The sequence below is a fragment of the Cynocephalus volans genome, chromosome 13 (assembly GCF_027409185.1).
Source record: "Cynocephalus volans isolate mCynVol1 chromosome 13, mCynVol1.pri, whole genome shotgun sequence".
Lineage (NCBI taxonomy): Eukaryota > Metazoa > Chordata > Mammalia > Dermoptera > Cynocephalidae > Cynocephalus > Cynocephalus volans.
In genome coordinates, this window is record NC_084472.1 from 48732419 (window position 1) to 48752498 (window position 20080).

At 36.3% G+C, this 20080-nt stretch overlaps 1 protein-coding gene across 1 annotated transcript in view; it reads left to right on the forward strand.

The window, feature by feature from the left end:
* The window catches only part of DCC (DCC netrin 1 receptor), a 770973-nt gene that overhangs the window by 697486 nt on the left and 53407 nt on the right, over positions 1-20080 (forward strand). Inside the window, exons 24-26 of the mRNA XM_063076686.1 lie at positions 5137-5299; positions 13139-13365; positions 18750-18866. Of these exons, the coding sequence (XP_062932756.1) occupies positions 5137-5299; positions 13139-13365; positions 18750-18866 (507 nt within the window). The remainder of the gene's footprint in view (positions 1-5136; positions 5300-13138; positions 13366-18749; positions 18867-20080) is intronic.

Below are 20080 nucleotides of genomic sequence, written 5' to 3' on the forward strand. Positions count from 1 at the left end.
CCACTTTGCTTGATTGTAATTGCCACCATCTCAGCTCCAGCTGTAATCATCTCTCCTCTGGAAAACTTCCATATTCTCTTAGCTGGTCTCTCTGCTTCCATTGCCAACCCCTCTTCACACAGCGGCCAGAGAGGTCTTCTTAAAACAAATCAAGTCTGTCACTTCCTTGCTGAAACCTTTCAATGGTCTGTAACTGCATCTAGGAAAACTGAATGTGATCTGCAAGGCTCTGGAAGCCTGGGTCCCACAGCCTCACTGCGTGTTGTTCTCCCTGTGCTCCCAGTGTCACAGACACGTAGCTGCTCTCAAGTCCCTTATAAAGGAAAAGGAACTGACTCCTAGCAGTACTGCATGAGTCAGCCAAAATGTTACCTCCATAGTGAGGCCTTTCGTGAGCCCTCTCCAACACCCATACGTCCTCACGTGACATCTCTCTAATGAATTCCTCTTCTTTTCTTTTCAGCACCAGTTCTAATTGTAATTATATATTTATTTGCCTTATGATTTGTTTAATATCTGCCTTTTCCAGTAAGTTGTAAGACCATGACATCAATGATCATACCTCTTTTGAGCACAACATTGTATTCCCAGCATCTAACTGGATCTTCAATACATATTTATGGAATTATTGAACACATTCTCCATCATCTTGGACCCACCTCTCCTAGAAACTCACAGGTCACAATAGTGTGTTAAAAATTCTGAAATTTAAGACAGGAAATACATTTCCCAACTTAATTGACCTAGGAACTTTTCTCTTCCATAACACTAATTAATATCTTTTTAGGGAACATTGGGCTAAATTATCTATGAGTTCTCTTCTGGCTGATTGATTATAGCACCTTATTTTAGGGGAAAATGCTTTGAAATGATCAAGGCCATATGAATTTCTGTTCAACTTCAAAGACCTGTAAAATTATTAAGACATATGTGCTCTAATAATAACAAAACTGTTATCAGGGAAGACTGCAATTGTAAGAAAAAAGTTCAGTCCCAAGAGAGAAGCTGTCATTGGATCTCTTTCTTTCCACAGAACTGAGCTTGTCATTCTTATGCTCACATTGTTTACCTGCCTATTGATATTGTACAACTATCAGGACACAGCCCTTGTGACAAAAGGACCAGATCCTCAAAACAGGAGCAAGGGCTCCTGGATTCAATACCTGGTTTTGTTTTCTATATGATTATTAAGTACTCAGCTCTCTAGTCTATAATGAGCTTCCTGCAGAGTTTTTATGTGAACAAAATATAATAAGACACATATTAAAATATTTTGTAAATGCCTACAAAGTTTTATAAAAATGAAACATATTTCACTAAACCAATTTTCTAATCTTTACTGAGACTTAAGGCCTATCACATTACATGTTCCTTTCATTACATTTAGTAGTAAAAGGATAAAATATTTTATCATGATCAAACATCATGAAAAATTTTTTTAAAAAAGATGGAATGGCCATGGATTCTTAAAAATTTGACTTAGTTCTCACCAATTTTAATGGAACACGTTTAGGTCTTGATTACTCAGACAGGATGCCCACACTATTATGCTAACACCAGCAACAGATGTATTAAGATACTATTTTTTGTCTTTAAATTGGAAAAATCACACACGATGAAATACACTGAGCCACATCATAATGTCTACTGAGTGCCAACTCTGTGCCAGGGCCTGTGGCAGTGCGTTACAGCCGTAATTTTGTGAAATAATCACAGGAACCTGGAGGGTATTTGCAAGTCTTTAAATTACCCACTGCGTCTTCTTCATTGAAGCCTAAGAGATGGCAAAAGTCATTTGACCCTTCTGGAGTCAGGCTGTCCCACATAACCCTTAATCATACCAATCTATATTTGTGAGCTCCAAAATTGTTACTAATTTGAATCAGTCTTTTGCTGTATTGAGACACACAGTCAATCCTCATTATGCACAGATTCTGTATTTATTAGTTCCCTTACATGCTGAAATTTATTAGTAACCCCCAAATCAGTATTACCAGTGCTTTCATGGTCATTCCTGGAAATGTGCAGAGTGGCAAAAAATTTGAGTTGCCTGACATGCACGTACCTACCTAGATGAAAGGGCTTCTTGTTTCAGTTCTCATGCTGTAAACAAGTGCCCTTTCTGTGGTATATTTTAGTGCCAATTTTTCCAATTTTATACTTTTTGTTGGTGATGTTACTGTCTCAGGTGGATCCCAAACATAGTGCTGAAGTGCTTTGTAGTGTACCTAAGCACAAAAAGGTTGTGACATGACTTACAGAGAAAATATGTGTTAAGCTTTGCTTAGGCATTAGTTCCAATGAGTGCTGTTGTCTGTGGGTTCAATGTTAATGAACCAACATGATATATTTAATAAGGTGTCTTTAAACAGAAACACACATAAAGCAAGGTTACACACTGATTGGTTGCTAAAAAATGTTGTAACCAGAAACCTAACGCTGTATTTCCTCTAGAAGCAATAGTTCAGTATTCGCTAATTCAGTGTTTATGGCAACTTTATAGAACACAAGTACTGAAACTAACAAGAATAGACTGCATCTAAAGACAACATTGCACTTGATTTTACTAATTGCCCATTTGATGTCAGACATTCTGATTACTCAGCCTTTGATTTGAGATTGAGAAATTAATGAAAGTTCTTGAATACCAAATTTTAAACTGATGATAACTTTTCTGAGGAAGTCATAAAGACCTGGAATCAAAGATTTATAACGGGAATCCTCGTGAGCTCTAACTCTCCAAGACGGATAACATCAATATAATCTCACTAGTGCTCAGCAGAATCCAGTCATTATTTTCTGACTTGAAACATGATGTCTTCCTAAGTGGAAAGAAAGAAATAAGTATAGAAATTTGAATAATTCTAGCTCACCGGGTTTTTAAAAATGTTCATAAGGTGTACTGCTATGTATAACTCAAACTAAGGTTGCCAGAAATGGTGATCTGTTACATTTAATTCATCCTAATAAAAATCCATGAGAACCCTATTTCCCTTGTAAGTCCTCACATAAAAGTTTAATTTATTCCATCAATTAATTTATTAAGCATGAAAAGGGAATATTAAGATACTACTGTAAAATAACTTTTTAAATCACAAGTAAAACTATGATACAGAAAGTTTTGACCTTTTCTTGCTTGCACTATTCTTTTAAAGTAAATGTAAAATCTACTTTGAGGAAAAATATTCTTTGTTTCCCATATAATCAGAATCTTAGTGCTATATAAAGACTTTTGATGAGTTGCTCTCTGAGACTGAAGTTATGTCAGAAGTGCTTATTATTTTTTCAATAATAATAAATCAGCAATAATTTAAGTATAAGTGACTATGTTTTCAAAAAAGCAATGATTCTTCGATAATTTCTCAAAAGACATTATTTCAATTTCGAAGCAAATGCTGGATTATTATACTGTATTTATTTGTGAGGAAAGGTTAATTTATCTTTTACATTGAGTATTATTCCTAAAAATTTTACAGTTTAGAAATCTACATAAGGAGTATCCCAAATGCTATGGCAGATTATTAATTTAGGGAACATTTTATTAGGGCTCTAGTTGTATAAAGATATTATGAGCACTTACTCTGTGTCAGGCGTGGAGATAAATTAGTTAATGGAATAAATTAAACTTTTATGTGTGAACTTACAAGAGAAATAGGGATCTCATGGATTTTTACATGATGCCATGCCTGACACAGAGTAAGTGCTCATAATATCATATCTAATTCTAACAGTAATTGTACACAATAAATATTATTTCCATTTTACAGATGAGGGCACTGAGGTTTAGAAGACCTAAATTCTTTGTTCACAGGTTATAGAAAACTAATATAGGTTGCTAAAGAAAAAAAAAATTCAAACCTTAGATCTAGGAAAACATCCAAACTCATTGCTTTGTGCTACTTTCTAAATTAATTTATAAATAAACTTATAAGCTAATATTTACTTTTTAAAAAAAATTGTAACTTGTAACTTGAAATGACAAATGTAACATAGAACAGAATACTTCTAATTGATTGAACAAGGACTGAGGGCTTAAAGAAAGCGATGTAAAGGGTCTCTAGCTATTCTTGTTTAGGTAAGCAGTTTTCAAAAATGTCTTATTATTTTGATATTTTCCACCTAAATATTTTCCACCATGAGGTATGGATGAGACACAGGAAAAAATTTGTATTAGGATTTTATGACACTCTTTCGAACCCACTGGATGCTTTTAAGTGGGATTCATACACCCTTGACAGGTTGAAAATTAAATATGTTTTATAGATAGCATCTTAAGAGGAATGGAAGTAAATTATGAGCGATTAGTGTCAAGCAATTTGTCTTTCACAGCATCAAAAAAATAGCATCTTCTCTTAAAGCACAGCCTCTCTGGTTCTTGTAACTTTGGAATTCTTACAGTACAAAGTAACATCTTTCCTCCCCTCTCTGCTACCTCCTGAATATGACAGCTTAATCTGTTGTTATTGAGATATACCTCATATACCATAAATTCACCCTTTGAAAGTGTACAATTCAGTGGTTTTTAGTATATTCACAAGGTGGTGTCACCATCACCACTATCTAATTCCAGAACATTTTCATCACCCCAAAAGGAAACTGCACTACTAAGCAGTGCTTCCTCATTCACCCCTCTAACCATCCACTGGCAAACACTAGTCCACTTTCTGTCTCTGTAGATTTGCCTGTTCTGGATACTTCGTATAAGTAGAGTGATATAACAAGTGTCCATTTGTGTCTGGCCTCTTTCCCTTAGCATAATGTTTTCATGATTCATCCACATTGTAGCATGTATCCAGACTTCATTGCTTTTTATGGCTGGATAATTTTTTTTTATATGGATATACCACATTTTGTTTATCCATTCATCAATTGATAGACATTTAAGTTGTTTCTACGTTTGGCTATTGTACAAGGTTTTGTGTAGACATGTTTTCATTCATCTTGGGTGTAGACATGTTTTCATTCATCTTAGGTAGATAGTTTAGGGTCTTTCCTTTTACTTTTCATTGCTTGATTTTCCCCCGGCTTCAGGAATGCCCAGAACAGTAGGAACTCTTCACATCCCTGACAGAGCTTGGTAAACACTGGCTGCTGCATCTCCCTAAACCCAAACTCCCTTTGCCTGTCTTTCCTCAGAGCCACCGATCGGACAGATACACCCCCCACATGGCAGTGTCACCCCTCAGAAGAACAGCAACCTGCTTGTGATCATTGTGATCACCGTTGGCGTCATCACAGTGCTGGTCGTGGTGATCGTGGCTGTGATTTGCACCCGGCGCTCTTCAGCTCAGCAGAGAAAGTAGGTAACAGCTGCTCCCAAGAGCAAAGAAGTCAGCATCTATTGGGGTTATATTTTTGAAGGCTCTTTTACTATGATCTCTCAAAATTCACTACATCTTCATTATCTCCTGACCCTGGCAAAACCTTGCCTTTTATCTATTCCAGGACCATAATTAAGTGGGTGAGGGTTAGAGTTGCCAATTTAATAACAGAATCCACCTGGAGACCCACTTGCATTTCCATTTGCTTTCACTTCTCAGAACCAGATTGTTCTTTTCAAGGGAGGGTAGGGGTTCCTTCATTAACACTTACAGAATGGCCTCCACCATGGCCTTGCTTCTGGCTCTTCGCAATCATGGTAAAAAGGGTGGAGGTGTGGGCACCTCTATAATACTTACTTATCGCTTTTAACAAGGAGGCCTCTAGACACTTAATCGATGCTTGCTGAATGGATGACTAAATGTAGAATACCAAACACAATGTGATTACAATCATATGGGGCGTTTTAGTTTGTTGGCTGTAGTTAAGACAGAAGAGAGATTCCAGAGATTCAAAATGGTTCAGATTCCTTGGCTGTGGTTAATACAAGCTCTAGGTTGTAGCACATGCAGAAAAAGATGCATCAAAGTACAAAGTGTAGAATAGTGGTATTAATTCAGCTTACTGCCTGACAGCAACACTGTGTTACTTTGTGTCAGCTAGTTTTGGGAGTCAGCAATAGTCTCCTGGCCATTCCCTGCCTCCTTGCCTCTCCAGTCCTTTTCAAATCCAGCCTGGTTTGTGTCTTTCAGCTACACTCTCTCACTGGGTTGACTATCACAAGCTCTTCCTGTGAAGTTGGTTCTTCTTTTTTTTTTTTTTTCTTTTGGCCTCAGGCATGGTCCCGGCTCTAAAAGCCTGAGGCATGGACCCACAGGTGACTGGCTTGACAGCTATATATACTACACACACAAAGATTCTCCAACACATAATTTTCCCTCTTCTCTCGCCAGTAGCTCAGGCTTTCTCTTTTCAACAATTCTATATAACTCTATTTTTTGATCTCCAGTGTATCTTCCAGCATTCTGAAGTAAGATGTTCAGAAACCGGATAGAGGAAGAGGTGCCTACAGAAGAAAGTGACATAGTGGTGTAGATTCAGTCTTTGTATTTAATTTATTTCTATAGTAGCACAGATTTTATGTCCAGCTGCATTTATGAGACTAGGCTATTTTGAAGCTGCTGATAGCTGCTGTGATAGTTCATTGTGCCCAAATAAGAAAATTGATAGCACAAGTTTAACTATACTAGCTTCCGTGTAAGCATTCTAGGAAGTCATAATCACTCACAGAGCTTCCAAGTGCTGGACACTTAATAAAGCTCTGGGGAAAATATCTAATCAACTAAGGCATTGAAAAATCTCTTGGTCCAGTGTTCCCAGGAAAGGGAACAAACATGGAATGTGGGAACATCAGGGCAGCAGGTCCCTCAAGCAGAGCTGGGAAGGATTCACATAAAGGGAAGTGGGAGGAGTCACCAAAACCACACTTGACCTACTTTATAATCATTTTTAAAACATCAATGCATTCACTAAACTAACTAGTTCAACTATACCATCTGTAACAGGTTTGTTTTTGATTTTCATTTCCCATTGTCATTACTGTGAGAAGAATGTTTGACGGTTGTATTGACCTGATGAGCTGGATTCCTGGACATATTTTGGTTCTCCACAGAGAAAATGCCAGTTTTTTCAATGTGCAAGAGTGGGATTTGATGCCATGTTGAGAAACTCTCAAATAATCTTAAATACCACTGTAAGCACTTTGGTAAATTTTGAAGGTTTTATTTCTAAAAAGTAGGCGCTGAGCACTGGATGTGACTTGTTTTTAAAGTCAGAGGAAATGAAAGAATAAGTGATTCCATGAATAACTGAAAACCCAAAAGAACATGGATTTACAGTTCTCATTGGTTTTCCTCACCCCACTCCCAAGTCTCCTAATATTTAGTGTATGTTCCTGCTTTGTTTCATAAATTAGTTTTCACAGACATATCGGCATTCATTTTCATCTCTCTGTTTGCATATGTTAGTAGAGAGAAAGAAAAAAGTTTTTTCTCTTCCAATTATTTCTAAGTTATAATTTAATTTTTCTTGATTTCATTGAGGACCCCTCCCCGCCAACCACCACCACTGAGCCTTTTAAAACAAATTGAGTAATGCAGGTGAAAGCAAAATCAATTCCAATCTGAAAGAGAAATAAGGTCCTTTACAGGGCTCTCAGAAAATGGTAGTTTAATGTTATTAATAAGCTAAAGTAGGAAACACATTCATGGGCTTCTTCAATATCTCTTTGTCTAGGAGTGCTGGAGAATATGAATTTTTAGTTGTGTTTTGTTGGGGGACTTAAATTATATCCAAGTGGATTGAAAGATTTCTATGGACTATAGAAACCTTATTCAAGTTAGTGTCTGTGCATTTTATTCTATGGCTTATTGTATTTTTTTAAGTTTCCATATATATATTTAATAATGAGGCAGGCTATCTGGTTGATTCACAGTCTAGTGGGTAAGATTTTATTTTTATGATAGAAAAAGCTAACAAAAGTTATAGCCCAAGTTCTAGTTCCTGTTCTACTACTTTTTTAATCGAACTAATTTGACACCTAAGGGAAGACCCTTAATTTCTGGGTGGCAGTTTCTTCAAATATAAGGAGAAATAGGACTAAATATTTTCTATCATCCCCTCTACCTTTACAATATAGAAATTACTAAATTATAGAATCACATGGTAGCATTTAGCTGTAAGTTAATATGAAATAAAAACAATTTTACATTTAATTTTGTAATTAATTTAATTTTTAACTACATTGAAAAGACTTCCCTTACACATTTTCAATTAGTGAGAATATAATAGAATATAATAATACATAAAAAGTATGTTTCATGAAAGCTTAATTTCATGAAATTAAAAAAGGTTCACAATTTTTTCTTTCTGTGCCTTTGAATAAGGTAATAACATTTTCATGGCCAACATAATATAGATCACATGTTATAAGTTAGAATCTATCCATGGATACAGAAGACAAAATATTAAGCATTACCTGGAAGTCTGGAAAAATGATTATTTCATTTCCAAGCCAGTTACCTGAGTAGATGATCAGCAATCTTGTCTGAATACATTTAGTTTAAATATGCAAATAAAACACAAGTTTCATTCGATAGAATCACTGATTGGCTGAGCCTTCTATTTGATTTGACACCTGTAAAGCAAGAGTTAAAGATTAGCACACATTCAAATCTTGACAAAAATAATTATCTTCAGTACTAAGGATCAAATGCTTAAACTCTTAAATGAAATCTACTGTACTTTAACTACTATAGATCACTTTCACTGATTTGAAACTTTTTAATATTTTAATCATTTTTCAGTATTCTCCTCACAAGGGTTTTAATTGGCAACCACTTAGGACTTCAATATATCTTAATTTCATTTTAGAAAATACAGATGTATTTGAGTATCTAGAATTTTCCCTGGGTTTCTAATGCAAGGTTTTTTTGTTTGTTTTTGTTTTCAATAGCAGTTAGTAGAATGAAAATAATCAATATAGGGAATTAGGAGGCCAGAAGCCTTTGGGAAAGATTTGGATAAAGAAAGGGGAGGAGAGATTTGGATAAAGAAAGAGGAAGAAATATTTATACTTTCCAACATATCTTTTCCTGGTTAATTTGTAATCATTTCTTCACACTCACCTCAGGCCTCCTTCCTTCCTGAAATATTGCCTACACCCCTAGTGGGGCAGTGTTCCTGCCTCAATCTCCATCAGATATTGGGTACATCTTCTGATCACTGGAATGAGTAGAGAGCTGTTTGTCTGCCTCGTGTGAACAACTTGGACAGACTATGCCTAAGCCCTTTGTGGGGACCTAATTTATTACAATGTAGCAAAAGAAACTACGAGTACATGGTACCATTTTAAAACTTCGACAGACACCATCTTGAATAAAATGGACACACAACCAGTGTTGGTTCTTACCCATTCACATCACCAACATACTGATTAAAAGCAAAAAGGAAAGAAACCACCCTTGCAGTAATAGATTATGTGCGAAGTAAGGAACAGGTGGACCAGTAAAGAACTAGATAAGAAGCTATTGAAAAATACTTCCAAGTCAAAAATGAAAAGTTCCTGTTCAATTCACATAATCACTGCATGCTTAGCACATGGTCTGCATCATACAAAGTAACAAATCTGGTTAATGTTAACTCCTAAGCTAAAAATGTTTCTGCAATTCCCCACTGACTTCTTGATATTATTTAAAAGTTTCTGGGGGAAGCAATGTCTCCCATAATTTGGTCCCCTCTACTTTTTCAGTCTTACTAGCTGCCATGTTCCAGTGCATGCTCCTTTCTCCAACAATACAGAAATTTCCAGGAGCCATACCATTTTTCATTCATTTATTAAGCTCTCGATGTCTCACCTGTCTTCGCATTTGTAGTGTTTAGTGTATTTGTCGATGCATAGTTGATATTCTATAAATGTTCACTGAAAAAATAAATGGATAAATGTTGTAAAATAGTGGATGACAGTGGAGAAGTGAAGGAAACAGAGTTTGTTCCAGTATCTCTGGAGGAATTGGATTGTCATAAGGGGTGTCCCTGAACAACTCAATAAGACGCAGGGTAATCAGGGCCAAGGGGAGTGGTACACAGAGAGATGAGGGGGCTGATTTAGATATTCTAAGATTATATTGACCTAAAGTGGTTGGAATTCTCCCTGAAGAAGAGAAGCTTGACAGGAACCTTAAAGAATAAGTAGTTTGTAAGTAAGTAAATAGGATTGTGGAGGCATTCTGGGCAGAAGTTAAACAAGCAAATGAACAAGCAAAATAAGCAAAATAATAGAACCCCAGTATTCGATTATGCTGTGACAGTTTTGCTGTGGTATGAGGAGAAAGCAGAAAGCCTTGGAGAATTCTTTGCTTTGCCTTTGTTCAATAATACCTTGGGTAAGAAGAGACCTCCCTATTTTAAAGCTTTGTTAGAAGCAAAAAGCTTACTGGGACCTTTGGGAAAAGATGTACTGGGTATTTGGGGAGGTGTTAAACCTGTGCAATATTCTGCATCTAATAGTAAAACTAGCTTTAAAATAAAGACAAGCAAAGTCAAATAATTCACTAAGAAAGTGCTTCTCAAACTTTAGGCGCATCAGATTCACCAAGAGAGCTGTTAAAACAGATTGCTGCTCCCACCCCTGCAAGTTTCTGATTCAGCAGGACTGAGGTGGGGCCTGAGAATGTGCGTTTCTAACAAGTTCCCAGGCGGTGCTGATGCCTGTGGTCCAGGGACCACACTTTTGCAATCACTGCGTTAGGAGCATCTGCACACCAGTTCTGAGGATTCCAATGGTGAGCAGCAGTCATTATGTCAGGGAACCAACAGATGGGCAAAATGTCAGGGGGGCAGCTGTTGCTGTAGGTTTTAAGACAAATTTCAGACAATTTAGTTACGAGCACATGTCAGTTTTATTACAAACCTGTTGCAGCAGAGGTGGGGGAACGGGGGCGGGGGGGAGCCTCTCCAAGGCCAAAGATTGTTTTCTTAGTAAGAGACATTATAGGAAACAAAAATGGTTAGATGGTCATTGGTAGAATATATACAAAAAGTAAACAAAGTCTGCTTAGAGATCCTTACATTCTTGACCGACAGTCCACTGGGTGAGTGAATAGCTTCTTAGAAGTGATCTTGATCGGATTGAAATCCATCAGAAAAGTGCTTGCACGTTTAGTCAGGAATGATAATTTCTTCCTAAATGGAGGTTATGAGTTACAACACACAAAAAGGTTCTTCTTCAGCCCAGGTTTGGAACTTTTTTTAAATAGAGACACGTGGGGATGCTTGGTACTGAAGATATGGTGACTGGTGAATGAATGAATGAATGAGTAAGGTGTGCATATAATAAGCAAGAGGAAACCAGAATTTATAATTTATTACTGATCTCAAAATATTTTCGTTAATTTCTTTACCACAGGCTATTTAAAAATTGAGTTAACATGAGGAGTCTATGTTGTCTGGATTTGGGAACTGGTACTTCTCTGTATTCAGTCACATATGTGACTGTACACACATGACTGGTTTTAAGTCACTTAGCATTTTGATCTGGTAGAAAGAGAAATAACAGGGTGAAACCTCCAAGTTTGAGAGTGACAAATTTTTCTATGAAGTTACCAGGAGTAGATTACATAAAGTGCTACGTGTGAGTTGCAGATCAGTTTCCTGCAGGCAGGGGAAGTGTAAGGGAATGAATTCAGGAAGTGCATAGTTAGCAGTGAGTTATTATCTCAGACACATGAAAATGATCTAGGGATTATTTTAAATATTGTCTAGAGGCAGTGTGGAACTGCTGTAAGGAAATTAGAAAAATGCAGGTAGTGGTTGGGAAAATATTAGAGTAAGAAACACTGCATTATTTTTCTGCTAAACTATAAAATGCTAAGCCTAGGGTTCCTTGTCTCCTATCCTCATTAGCATGCTTCAAGAAAGACAAAAAAGAATGTTAGAGAGAATTAAACAAATCACACCGCCAAACATTTATTAATTGCCTGATATTTGCAAAGCTTCTTATTCAGCCATTGTGAAACAAAAGCCACTCCCAATGGTTTTGCACAGATTACAAAGTATTTTCACTGAAAGTAGCTGATTTGAAGCATTTAGCAACCAGGGAAAGCAGTTATCAAAATAAAATGTTCATTGCAAATTATGGAAGTGGGAAAGAGGTGCTTCCCTGGGTTTCTGTCAAAGCTAAATTTTAACTGTTTTTATTCTGTCTTATAAGAGGCATTATTATTTCTTTAAAAAATAGAAATTACAAATGGAGATTTAAAAAATTATAAAACTGTGGAGCAGGGGTCAAAAACTATTTCTCAAAAGTGGCAAATAATACACAGTTTAGGATTTTCAAGCCATACGGTCACTGTCACAACTATTCCATTCTGCCATCCAGTGCAAAAACAAATGAGTTTGGCCATGTTCCAATAAAACTTTATTTACAAAAACAGGCTGTGGGCAGTAAACTACCAGCCATAGTTTACTGATCCCCTACTGTAGAGAATGACTGGCATGAGCATCATGCTGTTTTACTTAGCATGCAGGGAGCATTTGAAGCTCACTAGCCCTATGAAGAAATTATCACTGAAAAAATAAATGTATGGTTGCCAAATCCTTATTGAGGCAAATAAAAACATTTGTAAGCAAATTTCCAAGCTGTGTTCTTCTCTTTTCAAAGGTCGATTCTGATTGTGTTTGAATCTAGACACTTAGTGACTCCAAGGCAAAATTGTTTTACTCTCCTAAGAATGTCCTCATGTGGCCTTTTGTTTTCAAATAGCAAGCTTCCCAGTTGCACATTAAATTATGCAGCTGAGGTATATAGACTTCCTTTAAGCCTCAATCTTAGCTGTTGGCATAAATTCTGGCCTTTTTATTTCTAGGTGCCCTTTAGAAGGAACTCCCTCATTTATCTCCTAAACAGATGTTGCAGTCAGGTACCTTATGCTTAGCTCCAAAGATTGGCATATGGCTTCGTCTAACCCATTGTCACCTTGTGCATGAATCGAGCCGGTGAAGCTGGAGAAAGGAGCTGTCTGGCAGGCAGCTGAGGCCCTAGGGATTCAGCACCACATCTCCTATAATGTGGTAAAGCTCCAGGGGATAAGGGGAAAGGCAGCCAAGGCAAGTCTGCCAATTCCTGGGTTTCACAGGGAACCTCCTGGGAGTGCTTTTGTTTCCTTCCCTGCTTCTAACTTGAATTGACCAAGGAAAGACAGGAAGCGCCATTGAATAGATGTTCTCATGTTTGTTTGCCTTCTAACTTTTTGTTCCATAGGAAAAGGGCCACCCACAGTGTTGGCAAAAGGAAGGGCAGCCAGAAGGACCTCCGACCCCCTGATCTGTGGATCCATCATGAAGAAATGGAGATGAAAAATATTGAGAAGCCGTCAGGCACTGACCCTACAGGAAGGGACTCCCCCATCCAAAGTTGCCAGGAACTCACACCAGTCAGCCACAGCCAGTCAGAAACTCAACTGGGGAGCAAAAGCACCTCTCATTCAGGTAATTACCCACTCCTTTTGTGGAGGTCTTTCACATTAATGTGCATGCATTATAGGTCATTTATCAATAGTTAAAATAATCTAATGTAAATTTGGTTGATCAACCAGTTACACATCTTTCTTCTCCATCATCCTCTTGTCCGCCTTTTATAATTTTAGTAATCCTTGAAACTTCTAAGAGGTTAGGAGTAATACAGTTGGGAAACAGTGAAATATGAAGCCTAAATGAATTGATTGTTTTTTGTTAAATCTTGAGCTAAAGTTTTGTCAAGGCAATAAAATTTGAAGCCGTATATATACTTTTTTCAGTTCCCTGCTTCTATAAATAATTGAAAGTTCATTTTAAATTTTCTGTCAATTCCTTGTTTTAAAAAATAAGATCAGCAGTGCTTAAGGTATGGAGAAATAAAATACTTTGTTACTTTGGCCTTGATTACCATGGAAATCAACTGTCAGTCATCCCTACGCAATCACAGTGTATGATTACTGGCCTTGTTTGATGGATTCTATCTGAAAACTATGCTGTATTATACAAACAGATCTGAAGAAAAAAGCCTATTGTTCAATGAATTAGGGCAGGACAATCATCGGTGTCCGGGAATAACTAAGAACTCTAGAAAGTGGTTAAAAGATATCTCACTTTTCTGTGGGTTCTCATATTATTGGAGTGCTTATAGGAAGTAATCAACCAAATACTCTTATCAAAAAAAAAAAAAAATCCCTCAGTCTATTCATGATATGATTATAGAATGAATAGCTGTTTTGTTTTGTTTTGTTTAACCGAATTAAAATATTTCAGTGATTTGAATGTGTGTACTGATGTTTGTCGGCTCAGAACCAAGGAATTTCCTTACTGATTTTCAGCCATGGATTGTTGAATATCCCTTTTCTAGCCCTTAAATGATATTTAAAACAGAATTCCTAACTTTTTGTCACTTCCAGTTATTAAAGGGCACCGTAGTCCTGTAGAGCACTATCATCTGAAGTTTAAACTAAATCAATTATTATTTCTCGTGACTGGTTAGGCTTTTGGCTCTGGGGACTGGGGTTGTGATTTGCTCTTTACATTCTCCAGCACCTTAGAGTGAAATGGATCGGAGGGGTTGGGCAGAATCAGGTACAGTCTGTTTCAGAAACACCTTTATATACTTCCCTCTACCTCTGCACTCTTCTGCAAGAGGGATGGGGGAAAGAGGGGAGGGGAGAGGGAAGAAAGAACTGTTTGAAGTTCTTCTCTACTTTTCTAGACACATGGCCTGTCCTCTGTGCAGCATTCAAACTCTGAGTTTCCTATGAAGCACAAGTGTTAATTCTTTAGGAGCCCCTATGGGATTCCTCCATTGCCCAATACCATGATGTGTGGTTTCAGGTCAGGGCTTAACACACTCCCACCAGGCACAGCTGTCCTTGTCAAACTCCTGGGTCCTCCAGTGGGTCATTGCACTTGGGCGGATTCTAGCAAGAGGACGCAAGCACAACCACCCTTCCACAAGCTCACTTGACCCACAGGAAGCCCCTACATACTTGCCGGGCCAGTGGTGAGAAAGCTTGGACTCAACCATGGGCCCCCTCTCAGCCTTGTTTTCTTCAATGACCGTATCCTCTGTTTGGATAGAAACAGTAGACCAGCAAGCCTGCTGCCTGAACAGGCTGCCACCTGGGGAAATGAATGAACAGCAAATCTCTTTTTCAGGAGCCTCCATACTTTATAGGTGATTCCTCCTGTAGCTTTGTTCTTGACTGGGTGTCTGGGGGGAGAGAACACCTCTGCCTCCCACTGGAGGAGATGGAATTGCCTCTCTGTCCCCAGAAGGTTCTGCTAGTGACTTCTAAAACACCCACTTCTTGCCTTTTCCCTTCATTTCGTATATACTGAGATGGCATTTGGGGACAGCCCTGCTAGTTTTGATGTCTCTTACTAAGTCCTGAGGGAAGGTTTTACCCCAAATGATGACTGTTTTCTTTGGAGTGAGAGGATATTTATGCCTATTTGTCCTTAATTTGAGGATCTAGTTGCCAATTTTGTAATAACAGAGAAAGTAGCCCTCCAAATCCTTCAAGTTATGCTTTACATTATATTAAATGTTCTCCTAGTTAAAAGAACAAAACTCAGCACAATAAATAGCATTGCCGAGAAGCATTATACTGATTTAACAGTGGCATTTCTGAGTAGGCAATGACTATGTAAGGAAAGATTACCCTGTGGTAAGTTCTGTGATTGACACTTTTAAATATTATCTTACTTAATCCTCACAAAATACTTTGAGGTAGGTGCAATCATCATTCCCACATCATAAATGAGGCACCTGAAGTTAAGAAAGTTTAATTAACATGGCCACGATTTCAGCACTAGAATCAGTTGGCCAAGAACCAAAATCTGTCGGACTACAAAATCCATGCTTTATTGATCTAATTTCAAATATGTAATACTTTTTTGCAAGTGCTTTCCTGCTTTCTGCCCAAGAAATTAGCTCTTTGGATAAAACCAGAAATTAATTTACAATATTTGTACTTTAGTTATGGAAAATAGAATTTAATTGAGCAATAGCTGAATTAAAAAATATTATTTCATCTAGTAAAAGTTATTTTTTGTTTTTACCCACTTCTTCCTACTCCTAGAATCCCAACTGCTTAAACAAAACCTACCTTATTCCCTAACCACCAAAATAGAGCATCCTACTAAAATATCTAGGAACAAGGATGATAAAAATCATCTCTCATGACACATCTCTTTCACATCTACTGGGTTTCAAAATTCTTTTTTCCACTTAAAAACTTACAACATAGGAAGACAAGAGTTTGGATCTATTTGATCTCCATGCTTATAAATAAAACTTGCTTTCTTGAAATGAATTTATCCTAGTATAAGTCCACTACAAAAAACCACAGGATTGGTTGCTTACTTTCATTTCTGAAGAATAAAAAAATAAATTTCAACATGATGGCATTTGGTGGTATTCAATTTTGTTTTAAAAAGATGCTCAATTTAGTAAATAACATCTCTAAATGACTACATAACACCTAATGGCCAATTCAATTGAACACATACCTTTCTAATTAGTTATTTGACCTATTTACATGTTTAGTAAAAGTTTTACTACCAATAAATAGTAACGGAAAAACAATTTTGTTCAAGTTTTCAATGAACTCATATAATACCAAGCATAGTCCATCCCTAGAATAAAAAAGTAATTGCAAAATCAAATACACACACACACACACCAACAATACCAAATGGCTTATTAAAAAATGATATTACCATAGTTGGATCTAGAATCTAGAATTACTTTTTTTTTTTTTTTTTTGCAGAACCACATCAGATAGTGTTCTAATTTTTTCTTTCACTGTCAAACATAATTTTGAAAACTAATGAGGGGGACAGTCTATTGTATTTAATTGATTTTTTTTACTCTTTTTGTTGTTCATTCTTTCTTCCTAATTTCCAAGGTTCCTTTTATTATTTTTTGTTTTGAGAAATTGTCTTAGCAATTCATTGAGGACCGATCTGCTGGAGACAAACACATTCTTTTTGTGGGTTTTTTTTTTTTTTTTTTTTTTTTTATCAGGGAATGAACTGAACGCACCTTTCTTTTTGAAATATGTTTTTACTGGATGTTGTCAGCCCAATTCTGGGTTGACCTTTCCTCCCTTTCAGCACTTGAAAAATATGCCACTTACTTCTGGTCTCCATGATTCCTGATGAGAAGTCCTCTATGATTCAAATTGTTTCGTTCCTATAAATAAATTATTTTCCTCTTACAACTTTTCAGATTTTTGTTGTTGTTATTGTCTTTAGCTTTCAGATGTTTAACTCTGATGTGTCTGGCATGGATTTCTTTGGTTTTATTGTTTGGGGTTTACTGAATTTCCTGAATCTGTAGATTTATTTATGTCTTTTGCCAAATTTGAGAAATTCTCAGACTTTATTTCTTTAAATATTTTTCGGTCCCATGCTTTTTTCTCTTTTATTGACTCTGTGGATACTAAATTTTCTGCAGAAAAGGATGGCTTCTTTTTTCATTCTTCCACAAAAGTGGTGCTTTTCTGATGATGCCACTTTAAAACCCACACACATTTACATGCTGCGGTCTCCTTGGAAACTTTTTCAATATTTTTACAAATGGGGCATAATTTCTCCTTTTGTGGGTAATTTTAAGTCACTTTGGGGATCTTTATTGCCCTCTTCTGTACAGTTTTTCCAGATACCCAGTTTTCCACAAAGATTTTGTGGCAGTAGTTTGAGCAATAACTTCGCTGGAAAATATAATATTTGTACTTAAGGAAATTTGAAGTTTGTCCTGTGTTCTGTTTTTTGGTTGTGCCAAAGGAGTAGGGTTTGCATAGCTTTATTTCTTTTATATGGCTCTGTGTAGTTTTTGGAGAATATGTGGACACCAGCTTAGGTAGCCATGATTTTCTTGCCTACATGGAAGTTTCTCTCAGCATTATTTTTTATTTTAAATTTATTAGCTACAATATGAATTGAAAAAAAGAATGCATGCATATGATTAAAAAAAGAAAAAAAGAAAAGTAGTTCTCAAAATAGTAAAAAGTGTGTTTGCTTTTTTCCCATCTCAAATTCCTAATCCCTTTCCCAAAAGGAAAGCAATGTTAAAAATGTGTCCAACCTTCCTGCAAAGATATAAAATATATACACATAAACACATACATGTACATATACAAATACATATGTATGCACAATAAATTTTTATATGTATATTATACAAATGAGCACATATGATATACACTATGCAGAACTTCTATTTTTTTTCTTAAATGTATTGTTAACTTTTCAAATCTGCATATCATTCTTTCTCATAATTTTCAGTGACTCTTCAGTATGTTGTTTTATGGAATCATAATAAATTTATATAAATATGTCTACCCATCCTTATTTTTGAAGAATATAGTTTATTTTCTGTTTTTGTAGTAAGATTTAATGTCTTTGGGCCTAAAGTATTAGTTACATAAATTGTAGTAAGTTAATACAATGGAATATTATGTAGCTGTTAAAAATTATATTACTGACTTATTTATTGACAGAGAAAGATGTTTTTTGTTATTTTTTAAGCAGGTTACAAAGTACTATGTATGGTATAATGCCACTTTTGAAAAATAAATATATTAATATATACCCACCCACTATGACATATACATACATACATATGCAAAACTTATAATCATCAAAATATTAATAGTGGTTCTTTCTGGGTAATGAGGTTATAGGTAATTTTATTAATGTTTGTACAATTAAAGTATATTGTTTGGTTAACAAGAAGGTAGATATTACCACTTAAAACATCTGTAAGTTTAAAAAGTCATTCAAATGGTTGGCTAGAAATGATATAAAATGTGACATTATTCTTAGGAGTATTATTTTTTTAGGTCAAGACACTGAGGAAGCAGGGAGCTCCATGTCCACTCTGGAGAGGTCACTAGCTGCACGCCGAGCCACCCGGGCCAAGCTCATGATCCCCATGGATGCCCAGTCCAACAATCCTGGTGAGTAAAGATTGGAACCACAATGAAGAAATGAAATGCTTTCTGTCTGCATCTTTTCTGTAAAATATCAAATTACCAAAAATAGAGTTTTCCCTGAACTCTCTGGGCAAATTCAAAAAATGAGGAATGACTAAAACCATATCATTTATAATTAGAAGTCAAAGTCTTCACGCTGCTGTTGAAGTTTTGGTATACAATTGAATGGTCTGTCTGTTGACAAACAGATTGCTACATATTAAAAAAATTGTTTGTAAAAATATGAATTTATATGAGAAGAGCTGAAATATCTGTCAGTAATATTTATCTTATTCTAATGATCACCTTCATAGTTTGTTTTTTAACTTTTTTTATAGGTCCAGTGTTCACACATAAATAATCTAGCTCCCTTGAAGCAAGTGTTGTCAGATACCCACTTACTAACCTCTTCTTTTTGAAGTTTTCTGTCATCCTCCCACGTTCACTGAGGATATTTACACCTGGGGATCACTTCCTTTCCAATTATCTCTATAATCAATCTTTTTAATTACAGTACTCATGCAGATAATCTGTCTGATACTCTAGACTGGTAGTTCCTTTGTGTTACCTGCAAAGATATTAGATCCTTCCCACCTTGATTCATGAATTCCATGTCACACCAAACCAAGCAAATCGTCAGTTTCTGTCATCCTTTTTTCTATCATTTTTTGAACTTTCTGCTCACTTGTTTTATTGCCTCCTTGCTAATAATTCTTCAATCCCACCAGGACAGTGAATTCATTAAATGTCCTCATCCCGGTTATTCCCTCACTTCCCTCCAAACTCAACTTAGAATCCATAGTCTTTGTATCTTCAGTCTCATATCCTTTGGCCATTCTTCCCCATCTCATATCCTTTGGCCATTCTTCCCCATTACTCACCTGAAAAAAACTCAACCCTGGTTACATCTGCAATTCCACCAGTTCTTACCCTGTCTCCCAATAGCTGAATGTGTCTGGAGAAATTCATCTGGCCTGCTTATTGGGCGTGCATGACCACAAGTGCAAGGTGAGCTCCCATCTACTTGGAAATGCCACTGCAATTCTCTAGTGGGTCATTGTTTCTCTCTATGCGATGAATGTCTTCTATTTATTCTTACTTCACAGGCTTGAAAATATTACTCGTAGCTAATAATCTTTCCTCTCATATAACCAAGAAAAGAGAAGCATTCGGAAAATGGTATCTTTTTCCTTCCATTT